The following is a 17,748-nucleotide window of genomic DNA, read 5'->3' as shown; positions in this document are numbered from 1 at the left end:
AAGCTCATGAGCAGCTTTGGGGGAACACTTTTCATGGAGAGGTGGGGGCTGACAGCGGTCAATAATAGACTGAAGAGTAAAAAAGAAAAAAAGAAAGAGGTGCCTGGTCCTCAGGACGCTTCGTTGCTACCTGCCAGAAAGCTGTTCTCACGAAGAGCAAGTCTGTGGTCACCCTGTGCCTGGTGGTCTCGGTGTGTGAATTGTAGCTGCTGCACGGCCCCCAGGAGCTCACAGCTGAGTCAGGCTGCTCTTTCCCTTACTGGCCAGGGGGATCAGTAACCGGGGAGCAGGCCATAGGGGCCTGGGAGACGCATCTGTGTGAGCCCCGGCTGAGTGTTGGGGGACGGCGTGGCATGGATCTGGGCCAGGGGCAAAGGGACCTGCAGGGAAACTGAGTCTTGGGAGAGTGGTTGGGGCCAAGGGAGTTGATGGGGTACCACCCATGGTGTCAACATGGATGGCTGAAAGGGAGGCAGGGGACAGGGGTGGGGAGAAGTGGGGACAGACAGATGAGGCTGGAGAGGGAACCCAGTGGGGAGGAAGAGGGCAGAAAGACATGGCCCAGGAAGGCCGAGGAACGAATTAAATTTGGTTACTGGGTTGACGTGGCCCTGGAAGAGCCTCCCGAAGAATACGCTGGGAAGAAGCCATGTCTAGGGGTAAAGTGTCTGGACAGATGACTTCATCCCATACAGGTGGCTTTCGGGCTTTCAGGGAGAGGACAGTGGCTGCAGCAGCAGGACGCCTGAGGTCTGAGCTGTGGCATCCTGACAAACCTCCTCCCCTCTCTGAGCCTCAGGCTTCGCAAAGGGGCCCAAGGCTCCCAACACTGACATTCGCAGTCATAAGTAACTTCATAAGCATAAGGGCCACCGTCTAGCAAATCTTCTGACTCACCAGATTTTCTCTTTTGACCCACAGAAACTTTAATGGACACCAGGACAGCTACTGCAGAGCTGGGCTGGACAGCCAATCCCGCGTCAGGGGTGAGTGTCAACCATCCGTCCTTCAATCCTGCTGCGCAGTCCCGGGACTATGGGATGACTGGGGGAGCAGAGCTTGCCTAGAACAGGACCTTCGGGGGGTGGAATATAGGTGTCAATGGCTGTGTCCCCTGCCCATCCACAGAGAGGCAGCCCCAGGGGTCTCAGACCTGAGCTGCTCCCCAGCGTGGCGCTGCAGGCCATCTCCTGACACAGTCCTTCAGGGAGCTGGCCCCTGCGTGACTGGGGCTGTACCTGTGTGGGGACAGGGGCAGTGGCTGCCAAGAGCTGGGCACGTGGGCCAATGGTGGTGACGAAGATCAGAAATCGGTAATGCCCACAGGGCTGCCAAGAAGCAAGAGCATAAGGAGGAGCTGAAGGTCAGAAGGGCTGAGGCTCCCTTTCACCTGGAGCTTGCCTTAGGGAGATGTTCTTGATTCATTGCTCAGTGTTCGCGCCCCCGGCCAGACCCTGTTAGCTATAAGAATGGACCGGCTCCGAGGACCTCATGGCCTCCTGTGGGGGTGGGGACCACCATGTGCCTGAATAGGCTGAAGTACATCTCTTTTTTGTGGCAGTGGAGAGATCAACAGGCAAGTATGGCCCGGAGCTGGGAGTGAGGAACTTAGGAGGGACACACGAGCCTTTGCAGAGAAGGTGCACGCTAGTTGGGGTTTACAGAATGTGTGGGGGTTTGACAGGTGGTGAATGGGGAGTCTGCAACGATATTCCAAGTAGGAGCCATAGTCGATTGGAGGGATTGTGTGTTTCTGGAACGTGGCAGGGTATGGACAGTGCTGAGGCGGGGCTGGGGTGTGGGTGGGAATGGGGCATGGCGGTAGAGGGCTGTGCCTGCCACGCTGAGGCAGTGCTGTCGACAGGCAGTTCTGTCCTGTAGGTGATGGACAGATCCCGGGGCGGAGAGTACCATGGCCACACTTGCTGATGGGATTGCAGGGAACAGTCGAGAGAAAGCATTTAAGAGCCTCTCCAGCTGTCTTGGGTGGGTCAGAAGAGTGGGATGAAAACAGGATACTTAGAGTGCTGTTGGAGCAAAGCAAAGGCGGAAGCATTGGCAGCATTTGGCAGCGGATGGACTGCAGGGGAACGGAGCCGGAGACGGAGGAGGGAGATGAGGTTCAGAAGCCCGGCATGGGTGACTAGCTCGCTGCACGGCTTAATCACCAAGGGAGAGGGCAGGGGAGTGAGTGGACTCTTCATCCTGGCGAGGGGGCCAGGTCAGAGAATCGGGGGCCTGCCTTTGGTGGCCTCTGGCCCAGAGCCTGTCTCCACCCCGTGGTGCACATCACAGTACGGCACAACCAGGCCTGTCGCCCACTTGTACTGTAGGGACAGTTCTCAGTGGGTCACTAGGGTCCCATTAGGCTGTGCATGCTCCCTGGCTTTCGCTGGCTCCCCACCAGCCCCAACACTTACGGAATCCCCCTACCGCCAGAGGCAAGCATCCTGTCTTAGGGCAGGAAGGCAAGGATTAGGATGGGTTGGCGTTTCCCAAAGCAGGGCCCAGGACAGGGGCCCATCCTGCCCACGCTGCCCAAGTCCCAGTCCTGCTGGGAGCACTGTGGGCTACTAGGGAGTTGTTCCCACTTCCACGGGGGACTTTATGCGAAGCCAATGAGGCAGCAACTCTTCTGGCTGCTGGATATTAAGAACTTGCCACTCTTTTACAAATTACATTATTGTTTGAAGGCCCGTGTTTTCACAAGGCATCAACATGATTTATGGTTAATTTTCCCCTTGATTTTCGTACACACCACCTGTCTTCCTTAAACTTCTGCTCTCCTTTCCCAAGGAAGATTGTCCTTTAGGAAAACACTCAAAGTCAAGTGGTGCCCTTTAGAGACAGCAGCTGGCTGGGCCGCTCTGTGCTTGCCCTCCCACTGGTTAGCGGCCACGGCTCAGCTGCTGTTCCCTGTGCTTTTCTCTCGAGAACGTACGGTCAGGTAGTTCTTCTCTTGGTGCCCTGAGCAGCTTCAGAGCCTGTTTGGTTTCTAGTGAGTGTCAGGCTGGCCCTCGGCTGGGGTCGAGAGGGAAGAACAAGGACCACGCTTCCATCTCAGATCCCCTCCACATCTCTTTGGTGTTCTCATCCTAGACAGTTGCCCCCGATTCTCTGAACACCCCAAGTGTGTGTCCCTAGCCCATCTTGCATGGAATGCTCAAGGGCATGTCAATCGAAGCCTGGCCGGAGCAGAATTCACCCCTGTCTCCATCTCCCACCAAACACGTGGGCTCCATTTCACCACGTTGTGAAGTTCAAACACTGGAGCGATTCTTCTTTTTCATCTCCAGGCCATCTGCAGGGACACCTTCGCTGCATCACTGCGCATGCTGGGTCCCCGTCCCAGCTCCACGAGGGCCAGGGAGCTTTCCTCAATAGCACTGTGCACAGTTGCAAATTTTGCGTCTTTATCCGTTAGTGTTGGACTACTGTCTACCCCCTATTTCTATCACCCTTTGGTTATACCATAACCCCAAGGTAGCTGGGATTCTGCCTCTTTGTTCACCACTGGAAACTGGCACCTGGTTCATGACCCGACTACTTGTTGAAAGCTTCTGACCTGGGCAGGTGGGTAGCTGATGGTGCTGTTCTCAGAGATGGTGGACATGGAAGGAGCAGCATGCCGGGGCAGGAAGAGACTGAGTTCAGCATGGGACCTGTGGAGTTGGAAGGGCACCCACGGGTCAGGCTCTGCTAGCGCTTGGCTCACGGGCAGTGGAATCAGAAGGCAGGTGGCCTCACGTCAGCGGGAGGGGTGCCCGGAGTGTGGCTGCAGTCTCCCAGGGAATGTCTGGAAGGAGGAGAGGTGACAGCTCTGGAAGGGTAACCTGTGTTGAAATGCTGAACACAGAAAGAGGAGCCTGGAGAGGGGATGGAGAAGGTTTGGCTCAGCAGGCAAGAGAACACCAAGAGGTGGTCCTCTCACGGGAGCCAGCACTGTGCCAAGGAGGAAGGGGGCCCAGAAGTGGCAAGTGCTGCTGGGGGTTGGAAGGGTTCAGTTACAAGGCCCCTGTTGGTGACCCGTGTGGAAGGTTTTGCAAGGGACAGGAGTCAAAGCCAGAAAGCAAGAGTTGAAGGTCCGTGGAAGGTGAGTCGATGGAGACAGCACTTTGTGAAGGGGAAGGAAGACCAGAGGTGGGGATGGAAGGAACGGGGCTGTGGGCATGTTGGCCTCTCAGGGGAAGAGACTCCTTTTCTGTGGAAATGGCAGGACAGAGATAAGGGGCCTACAGAGCGGTGCGGGCACTCAGGTTTGGTGACAGAAGCCATAAAACGGAAAATGCTTCCAATATTCTGTCTTCTCACTGGGGTTGGAGGCCGGGTTCAGACAGCGAGCGTGGGGGTCTTGCGCAGCAGGTTTTAGGAGGGTGGGGCTGGTTTGAAGGAACCACTGCTGTCGGAGAGCGGGAGACAGGCTGGCATGTTTAGAAGGAGTGTGGCCAGGCCGTGGCTGCAGGCCGTGCGTTTGTGTCGCCCCCATCTGCGGGCCTCCTTCAGCTGTCTGACCATACGGGAGGAAGTGTGCTGGTGGAATCATCCTGAGGTATGGCGGTGCAAGAACGGTGGGCCTGGAGGGGTAAGGAGCTGAGGACATCGGCCAGAGGAGTTTGGCATCTTCTATCATGGCATCTACTCAGCAAGAAGAAGAGTGAAGCGAGGGGGGACTGACCACTGTGACAGAGTGCAGGAGCCCAGACGGAGGGCTCATGAGACTGGAGGAGGGCCCCAGGCTGTGGCCTTGAGTCAGGGCTTGGCTTGAAGACAGGCAGAGTACTTCTGGATGGTAAAGAGGTCCAGGGAGAGGGGCCAGGGTCAGACATTTGAGAAGCCAGGAGGCTGGGTGGGGCCACATCTCCCTGGGACCCACTAGGGTGGAGACATACCCCCATCCCCTGCCCCCGAAGGGGGACAGAGGCCTCAGAGCCTGTCTGCAGTCAGGATACTGTGCCTGCGTGCTTCAGATGGAGAAGGGTGGGCTGGCATTGTTCTGGTAGCCTTGGCATCCCCAGGGAACTGAGTTCGCCTTGACCAGAAGAAGCGTCATTCTGCCAGGGGGCCCAACTGGCATTACAGTGAACCCTATCCATAGTGCATGGCCTGTGAGGTGGGCTCCCCAGAGAGAGGCCATGGGACCCTTCCTTTTATGGGGCTCGCTGGGTGTCTTTGCTGCTGTGCTTGAGAACTGCCAGTTGTGGGAAGGAATTGGACTGCCCACCCACACAGAGCCCACAAATTGTTTTCAGCTATATTGCTGGAAAGTGGATCATAATATTCCATGTCAGAAACAGAAAGTATTTGTGCCCAAATGCAAAATGTTGCTTTCTGATCTAATTGCACCTTTAATTCAAAGCCTTTAGGTTTAACCTGAATCAGAGGCCACCTGGTGAGCAGAGGGAGAATGTAACATTTATAAAGTCACAAATGCCAGGGAGGAGCTCAGCTCCCAGCAAAGAGTATGCCAGGGACCCCCACCGGTGACACTGGCGACCGCTCCCTCCGACTGGCTTCATTTATGTCCCCACACCCTTGCTTCCAGCCCTGCTACAAAAGGTTCCCTGACCTTCACATTTTGGGGCCTCTGGGCAGTGGGGGCATTCGGGGAGGCCCCACGGTAAAAACTCAGTGAGTAGTGGTCTTTGTGGCTTCACAGTCCCCTCCCAACAGTCTGCTGCCATTTCTGGATGCTGCCTGGCCCTCCCTACTCTTCTCCCCCCTACTCCCTCCCTGCATCGCTGTCTGTCTCTCAGGTGTCAGCTCTGTTCTCACCCCCTCGGGGAGCCCTCCTGGACACTCCTCTCCACCAGGGCCCAGAAAGATGCCCTCTTCCTAAAGCCCAGAGTGCTTGGTGCTGACTTCTGACATACTGTCCATCACTCTGTGAGCTAACCAGATCTTGACGTGTGGTCTCCCCCATGGGTCAGAGGATGGAGCAGCTTTATCTCTGTATCCCTGGTGCCCAGCACCGGCCCAGCAGGGGATAGGCCCCAATAAATGTTTGTTGGCTCAATAATGAGGAACATTCTTGATCCTCCTTGCATCTCCAGCCCAGGGTTCTGAACTTAGAAGATGTTCAATTTAGGTTTATTGTAGCCCCAAAAAATGTTTGTTGTAGGCCTCTCAACACCCAATTGGTTGTCAGTATCTTTTTATTTTTTTTTATTTTTTGATTTTTAAAAAAACATTTTATTTATTATTTTGAGAGAGAGAGCACAAGCCAGGGGGAGAGGCAGAGGGAGAGAGAGATGAGCAAGGAGCCCAATGAGGGACTTGATCCCAGGACCCTGGGATCATGACCTGATCTGAAGGCAGATGCTTAACCAACTGAGCCACCCAGGTGCCCCTGTCAGTATCTTTTTAAAGAGCTTAGCTGGTGATGGAAATGGTGCCACCGCTCCTGAGGTGAAGATAAAGGAGACCAGCACCTCTACCGAAAGGGGCCAGTTGCTCTCAGATGCTGGGGGTAGTCTAGAAAAGCAAGCCCAGGTCCCTCTGATAGGGAGCCTTATTCCACTCGTTTATTGGGAATCCAGCCCCAGAGTTCTTTTACTTTCCAAGAGTTTTGCCAGGGCTCACTGGCCTTGTGTACTGGGTGGTGGGTGGGCTCTGTGTCTGCGGGACATATGGCCCGAGTGTATGGAGTTACCTTCAGAGAGTATTCTGTGGGCTTCCGGACTCCAACTCCATCTGCGCTGCCCTCGGGAACCACCTTCGTGGCCTGTGGCATACTCCGTCTACTACTTTAGTATTGGCAACTCTTTATCATGGGAAGCAGAATTTGATGGAGGAAAGATGGAAAAAGGAGTCCAGAGCCAAACCCGATGAGCTTCAGGATGAGCTAGCTGGCTGTGTGTGCCTGCGTGTGTGTGTGCCTGTGTATATGTGTGTCTGTGTATATGTGTGTCTGTGTATATGTGTGTCTGTTGTGTATATGTGTGTCTATATATGTGTGTCTGTGTGTGTGTGTGTCTGTGTGTATGTGTGCCTATGTATATGTGTGTCTGTGTGTCTGTGTGTCTATGTGTGTGTCTGTGTGTATGTGTGTCTGTGTATGTGTGTGTCTGTGTGTATGTGTGTCTGTGTGTATGTGTGTCTGTGTCTGTGTGTGTCTGTGTGTATGTGTGTCTGTGTGTATGTGTGTCTGTGTGTATGTGTGTCTGTGTGTCTGTGTATATGTATGTCTGTGTGTATGTGTGTCTGTGTGTATGTGTGTCTGTGTATATGTGCGTGTATATGTGGAGATGTATATATATATGTGTGTGTGTATGTGTGTGTATATATCTGTGTATGTGTATGTGTATATTTGTGTGTATATACATGTATGTGTGTATATATATGGTCATCTGCGTATATATGTGTGTGTATATGTGTGTGTGTATGTGTGAAGTTAAATGAGCTGATTTCATTTCATGCCCCTGTAGGCAGTTCCTAGAGTTCTGACAATGTTTAAATGACTGGAAGGTTATTGGACTTAGCGACAGAACTTCCAGAGGAGGTCACCACGAAGAGAACAACACGCGTTTGAATGCATGTGTCTCGTAAACTAACTCAGGAAGTCCTGACGCTGGACACACGTCCGCAAGAGCAGGAACACAAGCGCCTTACAGCATGGCCACTCCTTGGTGGCCACCTGTGGACCCTCGTGGACCCTTGGCTGTCCTTGGCTGCCTCTTGCTCCCTGTCTGTCAGTCCTCCAGGCACCTCCGCTGGCTGCCCTTATCATGGGAATAAGGAAAGCATGCTCAGGAGAGAAATCCACTCTAATAACACCCCATTCGTTCCAAGGCCACGCAGAATCAATTGAAATGTGCCTGTCTGATGGATGAGAAGTTTTGGAGGAGCCCTGAAGGCTCCAGGCCTTGGCATCGAACAAACTGGCCCCCATTCTGGCTCTGTACCTCCCAGCTGTGTGAACTTGGGCTGGGCGTTTAGACTTCTTCAGCTCCAGGTGCCCCCTCTCCTCAGTGGGGCAAGGACGGCACCTTTTCCCGTGGGTGAAACAAGTCCGAAAAACATCTCCCGGTAAACTCAAGAAGTGTTAGCATAGTACTAACCCTGTGGAGGGCTGGATTTTCTCTTTTCTTTATTTGATGACTCAATCATGTTAATGAAGACAGAAAAGCCTGAGCTAAATTAGGCAAATCCAAGAAAAATTCAGCTCGGGGCAAAACGATTTTGTGAATGGAGTTTTCTGGTGTTTGAATTTCAGGCCTCGGCAGGGGACAGCAGGCAAAGGTGGTTGGGGTTGGTCATCCTTTCTCAGACTGGTGCCACTGCCTGGGACTTGGGAGCCCTTCGGCCTGTTGGCTGATTGCTGGAAGCCACACGCTTGTATTAGTCAGGTTTCTCCGGTGGCCAGTGACAGAAAAGCCCGAAGAGTCTTAAAGGAAGTGCCCTGGCCGGTGTAACTGAATGGTACAGAGGCTGATGGGGCTTCTTGGGTGGGGTGTTCCAGAGGCTTAGGCTCTCTGTCTCTCTGCCCCCGCTCATTCTCTTTCTCTCCCCGTCCTCTTTCTCCTCCCTCTGCCCTGGTGGTGCTGGGTCCGTGCTGGGCCTCCTCTTGGTCACAAGCAGTCTGCAGCAGCCCCAGCCCCTACAACCTCGTTCATTCATATCTCCCGGGGAAGAACACGTGCCTCCTGGTGGTTCCCCCAGGAGAAGCCCTGAAAGTAGTTCTGAATGGGCCTGAGTGGCTTGGCTTGAATCCCACGCTTGTCCTAAACTCGTCCTGCAGTCAGCAAAAGCTGAGTGCCCATTGGTCCTCCTAAATTCCGTGCACTCCTCTGGGTTGTGCTGAGCCTATCCGAAGCCCAGGGAAGGGTGAGAGGGAGTAATGCCCCAGAAGGAATTGGGATCTAGGTACCAGAAGGATGAACAGCTGCTAGGTAGGGAAAAATTAAATCTCATGGTATATCACAGGCCCTAAGTGCATTGCAGCCATGCACACATTAATCCTCCCAACAGCCCCATTTTACAGGTGAGGAAACTAAGGCACAGAATCAGCTGTGAAATTCCTTGCAGTCGTGTGGCTACAAAGGGCCAAAGCTGACGTCTAACCGCCTGCAGGCTGCTCTCCTGCGGACAACCACGGTGAGCCATCTTTCCCAATGAGATGCTGCCCACCATGGCGGCTTCAGAGGCTGGCTCCAGAAGGAGCTCCCAGGTTGTGGTGCTCTGGGCTCCTCGACTTCAGGCTCCGTATATAAATGGTTTTCTCTCACAGTGTGAGAGATAGGTGGTATCCTTTTCCCGAGCTGTTATCAGGAATGAATATTGCTTTCTCCACTGAGAGAGGCCTTGCCTCCCAGGGAGTGGGCCTCTGACCTCCCTGCTGCCTCCCTCCGGTCCTCCCCTCCCCTGGCCTCCTCAGGTAAACCACTGAGAGAAGTCAGAGCTCCCCACCCTGGGCCTCCCACCCACTCTTTATCTTTTTCTCTTGCTACCAAAAGGCCTGTAATTAGGAAACATTAGCAGGCTCCAAACAGCTTTCATACCTGAAACGCCCTCTGTAATTGCGCTCAGCAGCGCTCTTCCCTGGCTATTAATGTCACTTTTATGAAGCAATGAGGAACAAAACACCCCGAGGCACTTAAAACATTTTTTTATATAATATGCGTCTTTCAGGAATGGAAGTTTAAAATCACCTGCCTGACAGAGACAGTGATAGACAAAGGCCCGGGAGCCGGGGAGGTGGGGCCCTGGGGAGAGGAAGGGAGTCCGCGAGGTGCTGAGGTGCCCGCGCGACGCTGGGAGAAGTGTGATCGCCGGGGCTTAGCCGAGGCCGGGTGGGCCCCCAGGGGAGGAGAGGCGGCCAGATGACAGCAAGGGCACCGTTCTGCCTGGCTTCATCAAGAGTGACTGCTCTCTCAGGGGGCTTGTATATGAGATCCTTGTGGGCATGTGTGGGCCTCTAGCAGAGAGGTGAAGGGAATGTTACCGATGACCAGTGTCCTTGAGTAGAAGACTAATTACGATATTGGTTGCAGAAATACGTGGGGTATGACTGTGTATGTGTGTGGGGGATAAGGTAGGAGGGGAGGAGGGAGAGAAATTAAGGGAGAGATGGTTCTTCTAGCTTACTGTATTACAGAGCTTTGGGAGTTGTGGTGGGTCACCAGAACCTTACTGTCTGGCAGATTTATCTTCTTGCTCTTGGAAAGGGCTCACAGACCTTTCCATCAGTAGAACAGGAGAGGTTTCTGTCTGCAGACTCTGAGAGGGAACCCCAGAGGTCACCCAGCTCACCTTCCCCATTATGGAAGCAGGCTTTACCTTCGTTTGCCCAGACAGACAGGTGTCTTTCCTCTTCTCTAAAACCTTCCCCAGAAAGGCAGTCGCCCCGCCACATCCCTTGTTCCAATGCTCAAAGCCGCCAGATAGTTGAGCCTGAGGACCAACTGCCAGAGGACAGACCTCAAGTTGAAGGCAGGCGTGGCTCTCAGGGCTATGGAAGGGAACCGGGCTCCTGAGTCAGGTCCCAGGACAGAGCTGAGGGGGTCAGCAGGGGCTCAGTGTCCTGAGAGCCTGAACTCCCAGCTCCCTCACAAGGCCTGCCTTGGTGAAGGAAAGAAAGGGGGGGACACGGAGCTTTAGAAGGAAAGTGAGGCAGAGTTTAGAGGTCTAGCAAAGATGGGTAGGAGGAAAATGGAAGAAGGGAGGGTCAGAGTGGGCAGAGACAGGTGCGGACCCTGAGTCTGGCTCTGGAGGCAGGAGCTTGGCCTCTGTGGGAATAGAGCAGCCCTCCAGTGATGCCTTTGGCTCTGCCTCCCCTTACGGCCGAAAGTGCTAGAATAATTGGGCCCAAATCCCCGTGTATAGGAATCCCCTTACCCACAGTTTTACTTCCACGGTTTTAGTTACGCAGTGTCAACTCTGGTCCAGAAGCAAACGATCAATCCTCCTTCCGATGTATCATAGGTCAGTCGTAGCCCCACACTGGGTCACAATACCTGCATCATTGCCCTCACCCCATCTCATCCTGTAGACATTTTAGCATCTCACATCATCACAAGAAGGGTGAGTGCCATGCAATAAAATATTTTAAGAGAGAGACACCACATTCACATAACTTCCATTACAGTAGATTGTTACAATTGTTCTGTTTTATTATGAGTTCTTGTTAATCTCTCACTGTGCCTGATTTATAAATTAAATTTTATCCTAGGTATGGATGCACAGGAAAAACATATATGGGGTTCGGGACTATTCAGGCCTTGTCTTGGGGGTGTTGGAACAGGTCCCCCACAGATAAGGGGGACTCCTGTACTTCTGATAGTATAAAGGAGCAAGTCCAGCATTTGGAATCTAATGTCCTGGGTTTATTTCCATTTTCCTTTAAGCTCTTTAACGTCTCTGTGCCCCTATCGATGGGTAATGTGAGATGTCATTTGTACAGTGGCTGGCACGGTTACGTAGTGTTTGCCTTCTTTGTAAACTCAGTCCGGACCACTGGCCCTGGCCAGTGTCAGTGGCTGCAGTGACTCTTGTTGGAGGGACTTGACTGGCATGGGATGAGGGTGTGAACCGGTCAAGGGGGCCTCTGAGATACGAGATCAGCATTCTAGCATGTCTGTTGGGAAATTGCTCTTGCATGAATACTGTCAGAGGGTGCACCTTGCTATTAATAACCAGGTTACTGTTTCTAATAGTGAGAACCACTGCTACTGCCCGTCACCCTTGATTAAGTACCAGCTGTGTATCAGGCACTGAAAATTGCTTGTGTGACCTCTTTCACCAGGACCATGCAAGCCAAGTGGTATTTCTCCCCATTTTACAGAGCAGACACTGAGACTCAGGGCAATTATCCAGAGTCACAGGACTGCTTAGGGGCGTCGCTGAGACTGCAGGCCTGTCGGACACAAAGCTCACTCTCGTACCTCTGCCCCCGAAGGTGGGTGAGGAAGGGATCTCAGAGTCATATATCATTGAGAATCTGGAGAAGACGGGTGAGGAGAGGCAAAAGTTTCCCTGTTTTCTACAAAGGGAAAGGGTGGGTTTGAAAGCAGTGTGCTCGTGAATAAGGGTGCATGTTAAGCACGTCATGAATTGTTTTTTAAAATGGGGGGAGGTGGACCAGATACTTGGTGATGTGTGGATTTGGGGGCAGGGAGCAGCAGGTCCAGGAAGACCTGGAGGAGGGCCAGGGAAGGGCTGGCAGGTATCCGGAGGTGGACACAGGTAGTCCCTGGGGATGGCAGGCTCCAGGCAGTGATGGAAGAGCCTGGGGGTCAGCTTCCACCCCTGGGCCTCGGCGAATGTTCAGGACATGAGGACTTCTAGGAAGGGAGATATGTGAGGGGATGGGTCCCAATGAGTTGCTTTGTCCTATCCAGTGGCCTCACTGGCAGTTCTGTAGGACCAGCTCCTGCTCCCTTGGAGGTGCTCTTCTGCTGGTAGAATAGAGGGGGTTCTAGCCATGGCACACCCTCATCTCCATGGACACTGTCCCACTCACCACGCTGGTGGTGGCAGGCATGCCCAACACATTTCCTGGTGTCCCAAAGGACAGCCAACATGGAAGATGTTGGAGTCAAGATCTAAACTTACTTTGCTGACGGGGAGGGAGAGCTCTGCCTTCAAACGAAAATGATCAGTGGTAATGGGCTGCAGTTACATTTATGCGTCAACAGCCCATTAGACAGCAGCAAGCCAGGGGTGAACCAGGTGGGCAGGGCCTCAGAGAGCGGGGACTTGCATGTGGCTGGTCAGTCATTCGTGGGGAATGACCACAGGATGCAGAAGCAGGAGAGGCCAGACGGAGCTGGTGGCATTTGCAGTCATCCAGTACAAGTCACAGTTGATGGTGGCCCTGCTGTGTGCTGTGCTGGCCTGAGTGCCTCTGCCACGATGGGCTCATCCTGGGAGCTGAGTTTTAAAAGAAATATTGGAAAATCTGGAACATGCCTAGTAGGGGGTGACCAGTGATCATGTTATTCAGAGAATGTTTGTGGGCCTGAGAACCTCAGCCCAAAGACAATCCGTAGCAAAGTTGAGGAGGCAAAGGAGTGAGATTAGAGTCCTCCCCAGACTTCCCAGACCGACCACACGCTAGCAGCCGCAGTCCCAGGAAAAAATGCCCTGAAGTGGATCACACGGGGGCCACATCCTCACCATCAGGAGGGGAGTAGACAGGATGGTGGGCGGTGTGTCCTCTTCCCAGGCTAGATTTGATTTTCTTGCACCTGGAGAATGGGAATTCTCCCCCACTCTGAGAATGGCAGGAAGCCAAGAACTTTAGGGAGGCCATCTTCTTCCTCCCCCCATGGCCTCCTCTCTTGCCTCCAGGATGGCTCTGCCCAGCCCTCGTGCAGTCAAAACTCTCTGCACCCATGCAATGAGGAGCCCATGTCCCTGGACTCCGACCCAGTGTGGTGGCCTGGCTTCAGGCTGGCCTGCGCTACCAAGCAGAGATGCGTCCGAGCTGCAGGGAAAAGTCCTCAGCTTCTCCCATGGGTGACTCTGCTCCCCATCAGTGGAACCCAGATCCCAGCAGAGCAGGATTAGGCAGCTGGGGCCTGGGGCCCTGCAGCTCCCGCCCCTGCCTTGTTCGACAAGGCCTTGTTGGACAGCAGTGAGGACCACATTCAATCGACAGCTTAAGATAATCACATGTGTGAGGCACTGGGATAATGACAGCTGAATACCCTGCCACGGTTGCCATAGTGACCAGCCAAGCACTGGTTCCCTCCTTTTTTTTTCTTTCTTGTTTTCTGGGCCTCCTTGTTATGGGGCTGGCTGGTGGGGTGGGGGCTGAGTTTGGGAAATGGGAAAGAGGAGGAAAGGGGGAGGGGAGACCCAAGAGGGGAAGCCCATTATACTCTCTTTAAATACCCCAGCTGGAGGTGTTTTAAATCCCAACAGAGACAGAGAGAAACAGTGTCTTAATCCCTAGCTCCCTGTGAATTATTTAAAGGGATCTTGTCAGAAGGATGAATTTGTCACTGTTGCAGTGTCAACAGCAGCAGCAGCTGTCATAATGGCTGAGGACCCCACTCTAGGCAGGGCCTGGTACGAGATGATGCTGCTGCCTGGTGGAAGTTACAGCGGCCCAGGGGCTGTGGACAAGGAGCCCCCTCCCGAGGCACAAGCCTGCAGTGTTTCTCCTGGCGTGCTGGCAGAGACCGGGGCGTGAAATGTGCCAGGAGGCAAAGAGATGCATGCCATCTGGACCTTGGGCCCAGCCAGCCTCGCTGTCCCTTCGTGGGGCTCCCAGAGCCCTGGGATCTCTGAGCAGTGAGAGGTGCTCACCCTGGCTGGGAATGGGCAGAGCCGACCGGTGCTCATAAGACAATTGGTGGGTGGGTATACCCAAGGGAGGGCACACAGGTCCCACCTGGGCCACAGCCAGCACCCCCAACCACACGCAGGCACACACACACACACACACACACACACACACACATGCACGTGTGCATACGCCAAACATGAAACACGGATGCAGACAACCATTCAGGCAAGAGTCCTACATCATATACACCGTGGAGGGAGAGCCAAGACTTTGAAGGAAGAATCACAGACCTGTGCTCAGAGACAGGCTAAGCGTGGGTCTCAGGAGGACTGATACCCATAATCACTGACTTGCAGGGCTCCCTCGCTCCGATGTGCGTACCTTACACAAACTGTCATATTTAATCCTCACGACCGTCTGCTGAGGTACGTCCTGTTAGTGTCCCCGAGACAGGGGAGCAGCCAAGGCTAAGAGAGGCTTAAGGACTTGCCCATGGTCACACAGCTGCATCTGGCTACCTCCAGAGTCTGTGAATTGAACTCCTGGGCGAAGCCAGGGGTCACCATGACTTCTGGAGTTCAGCGTTAGGCATGGTGACAGCAGTGCTGCTTAATCCCAACCCTTTGTCAGGGAGCACAGAATCTCCTTCCCAGCCATCCCGATGTGTTCTGCTGGGAGTCATTTCTCCTGCTTCCACCTGAAGACCATAGTTCCTGCGTTTCTCCGTCCAATCCTTTTAAAAAGAGACTTAGAGACTGCATTGGGAAGCAATGAGTGTGCTTTCCATATTCTAATCATTTCCCTATCTAACTGTGTCCCTTCCGCTGTCCCCGTGCTCCTCTGCATGGCAGAGAGTAAGTCCTCGAGGGAAGGCATGGCCTTGTACCACTGCAGCAGGAGAGCCCTTTCAGGCAGTCCCTGGTTAGCCGGTCCAGTTCTTGGGTACACTGCATGGAGCCGTGGTAACGAGTGGGGGGCCATTCTGTCCTCCCAGCCCAGCACATCTGGGAGGGAAATTAAGGCTACTGGGAGGTGAGCTAGTGCTCGCAGCCCTCAGGGGGCCCTTTGAGTAAATCGCTGCCTTGGTTGGTTGGTGTACTAAATGGTAGATCCCTCAGGGCTTGTAGGAATTTATGCCCCATGGACCACATTTTACATTTTAATTAGCCCCCTAGCTTGTCTAATATCCCAGCTCTTCCAGGCCTAGTGTTCTGTCTTGGCACACTCCTGCTCCGTCCTTGGGGTCCAGGCTGCTTGGGTGGCGGCCCCAGCTTGGCCCGAGCAATCTGCTTCCCCACGAGAATCGGGGGCCTCCTGTGGGCTCTGTGAAGTTGTGTGCTATCCCAGCCTCAGTGGGCTTCTTGTTCAGAGAGGCGGCGTCTCTAACTGGGATCTGAAAGTGGGTCTTCGGGGTTCCTCTGATTGGGCAGTGCCAGGGACGGTCCTTATGGTTCCGTGGGGCGTGTTGGCAATGACAGTTTGCAGAGTAACAGGTTCCCTCAAACAGCAGTTCGTGCCCAAATACAGACTGCTGAATGGGACCAAAGCCCATGTGCAGTGTCCAATTTCCTCTCCTTGTGGTTTGAGCTGGTAGCTGACAATGCTCCAGGGATGGCCTAGTGGAGAGAAGGGAACCCATGCCGAACGCTGCCCAGAGGAAGCCCTGGAGATTCCAGGAGGGGCAGGGCAGGGGGCCCCTGACTGTCCCTCTGGGTCTGTGAGGAGGTGGATTTTGGCCCTTTCCTCCTGCCGTTCTGCTGACCAGAGGCGGGATTATTTATGCAAGATGGAGATGATTTCCACATCCGGTGCATCAGCCGGAGGTGGATCCTGCGGTGAGCATAACGATGGTGGTGCTGCTGATGACAGTGGAATTGGTCATTGGTACTTACGGAACGGAAGTTCTGTGCAGGCCCCGCGCAAGACGAGTTCCTTACAGGATCTCAGCCCTCCAGGCACCCGCCAAGGTAAACAGTCTCTTGCAGATGAGAAAGCTAACGCTCAGAAAGTCATCCATCGTTACAGAGCTGTAACTGGCAGAGGTGGGGCCCGCCTGGCCTCTGGCAACCTCTCCTGCCTCACCTCCTCCCCTTCCCCGTTGCCCTGTGCGATTTGGCAGCCACCCTGGCTTCCAGGCTTTTCTTGGCACACTCCTGCTCCAGAGAGTTCATTCTTGTTCTCTGAGTCTGGAATGTCCCTCTCTTGGGTGCCCTCCAGGCTGGTGGCTCTGGTGTGTCATTTAGATCTCTGCTTCAAAGGGCACCTACCCCGACGACCCCACTGGCAGCTGTCACTCTGTCCCCTTACCTGTTCCTTGAGAGTATTTAACAGTCCGACTTGATAGTATTCATTTGTTTGCTTTAAATCTGTGGTTCGCTCTGTTAGACTATGAGGCCGACGAGGGCAGGGACTTTGTCTCTTGCTCACTCCTGGGTCGCCAACGCCCAGAACACTGCTTGGGGGTGTAGTAGATGTGCAATTCTTTATTTAAAAAGTGAGTTAAAGGTGCTGGGCTTTACACAAATCATAATAGCTGGGATCTTGTTAGGCTAATAGAGGCCACAACGCCGATTTCAATATCTTCCTCCTTAATAGCAGTGTCCAGAGGAAGTGTCCTTCCTGGCCAGGCCCCCGGGAACTGGCTTGTTCAGTGCAATTCTTAGTTTACAGCACTGTGGTAGCCTTGGGCATTCCAGAGGGGCAGGGCCTACAGGGTGTGGGGGGCCAGGTGGATGTTGCCCTACTCCAGGGAGCCGGTAACTATCACAGATCTTTCCAGAACTCCATGCTTGGAACTATCTTCAGAGACATAGAGTGGAATCAGCTTGCTTCTCTTAACTTCATTTTATAGCAGCTCTTCATTTTTGAGCAAGAAATATTATTTCTTAGCCTGTTCATCCCTCTGACTCATCAGATTTGGCTCCAAATGACTTTTGCTTGTTTCTAAAATCCAAACCCCCTCTTGGAGGATAAAGCATGTGTTAGAGTTTCTGAAGGTTGACCTAGAAGTCAGTGTAGATGGGCAGGTAGACAGAATTCATGGCAGTGGTTTTGAAGGGTAACGGCCTGTTTTACACACACACACACACACACACACACACACACACACACACACACAGAGCCAGACTGCAAATAATGAATATATGGGCCACTCTGAGTAACAGGCCTGCAAGATCTGAGTTTAACAAACCCAGATCTTGGAGGAACCTAGAGCTGTCTTTCTCATACATCAAAGTCACGGTCTGGAAGCCTGAGCAAGTACTTTCTAATGGATGTCATTGTTTTCTTTACTACGCTTATCTCAAGGACGGGTGGGCCATTTGCATCAATAATAGTGCCCTTTCAGAGGCTGTTAATATTCTGCTGGTTGTGCAAAGCTGCTTTGTTTCTTCTCCCAGGCACACGTTAGCCGGGTGCAGGAAGTCCCTAGCAAAGGACCAGGGGCTAAGGAGGCGGAGAACTTAAGGAACAGACCAGGGCCTTGCTCATTCCCTCAGTCTTCCAGGGTTTATTGAGGG

At 53.4% G+C, this 17,748-nt stretch overlaps 1 protein-coding gene across 1 annotated transcript in view; it reads left to right on the top strand.

Annotated features, from left to right (window-relative positions):
- The first annotated feature begins 925 nt into the window (after nucleotides 1–925).
- Nucleotides 926–17,748, top strand: part of EPHB1 (EPH receptor B1) — a 290,702-nt gene continuing 273,879 nt past the window's right edge. Inside the window, exon 1 of the mRNA XM_057316010.1 lies at nucleotides 926–986. Coding sequence (XP_057171993.1) covers nucleotides 930–986 — 57 coding nt within the window. The 5' untranslated portion in view covers nucleotides 926–929. The remainder of the gene's footprint in view (nucleotides 987–17,748) is intronic.

The sequence above is a fragment of the Ursus arctos genome, unplaced genomic scaffold (genome assembly GCF_023065955.2).
Source record: "Ursus arctos isolate Adak ecotype North America unplaced genomic scaffold, UrsArc2.0 scaffold_20, whole genome shotgun sequence".
Lineage (NCBI taxonomy): Eukaryota > Metazoa > Chordata > Mammalia > Carnivora > Ursidae > Ursus > Ursus arctos.
This window is presented reverse-complemented; position numbering and strand designations above follow the sequence as displayed.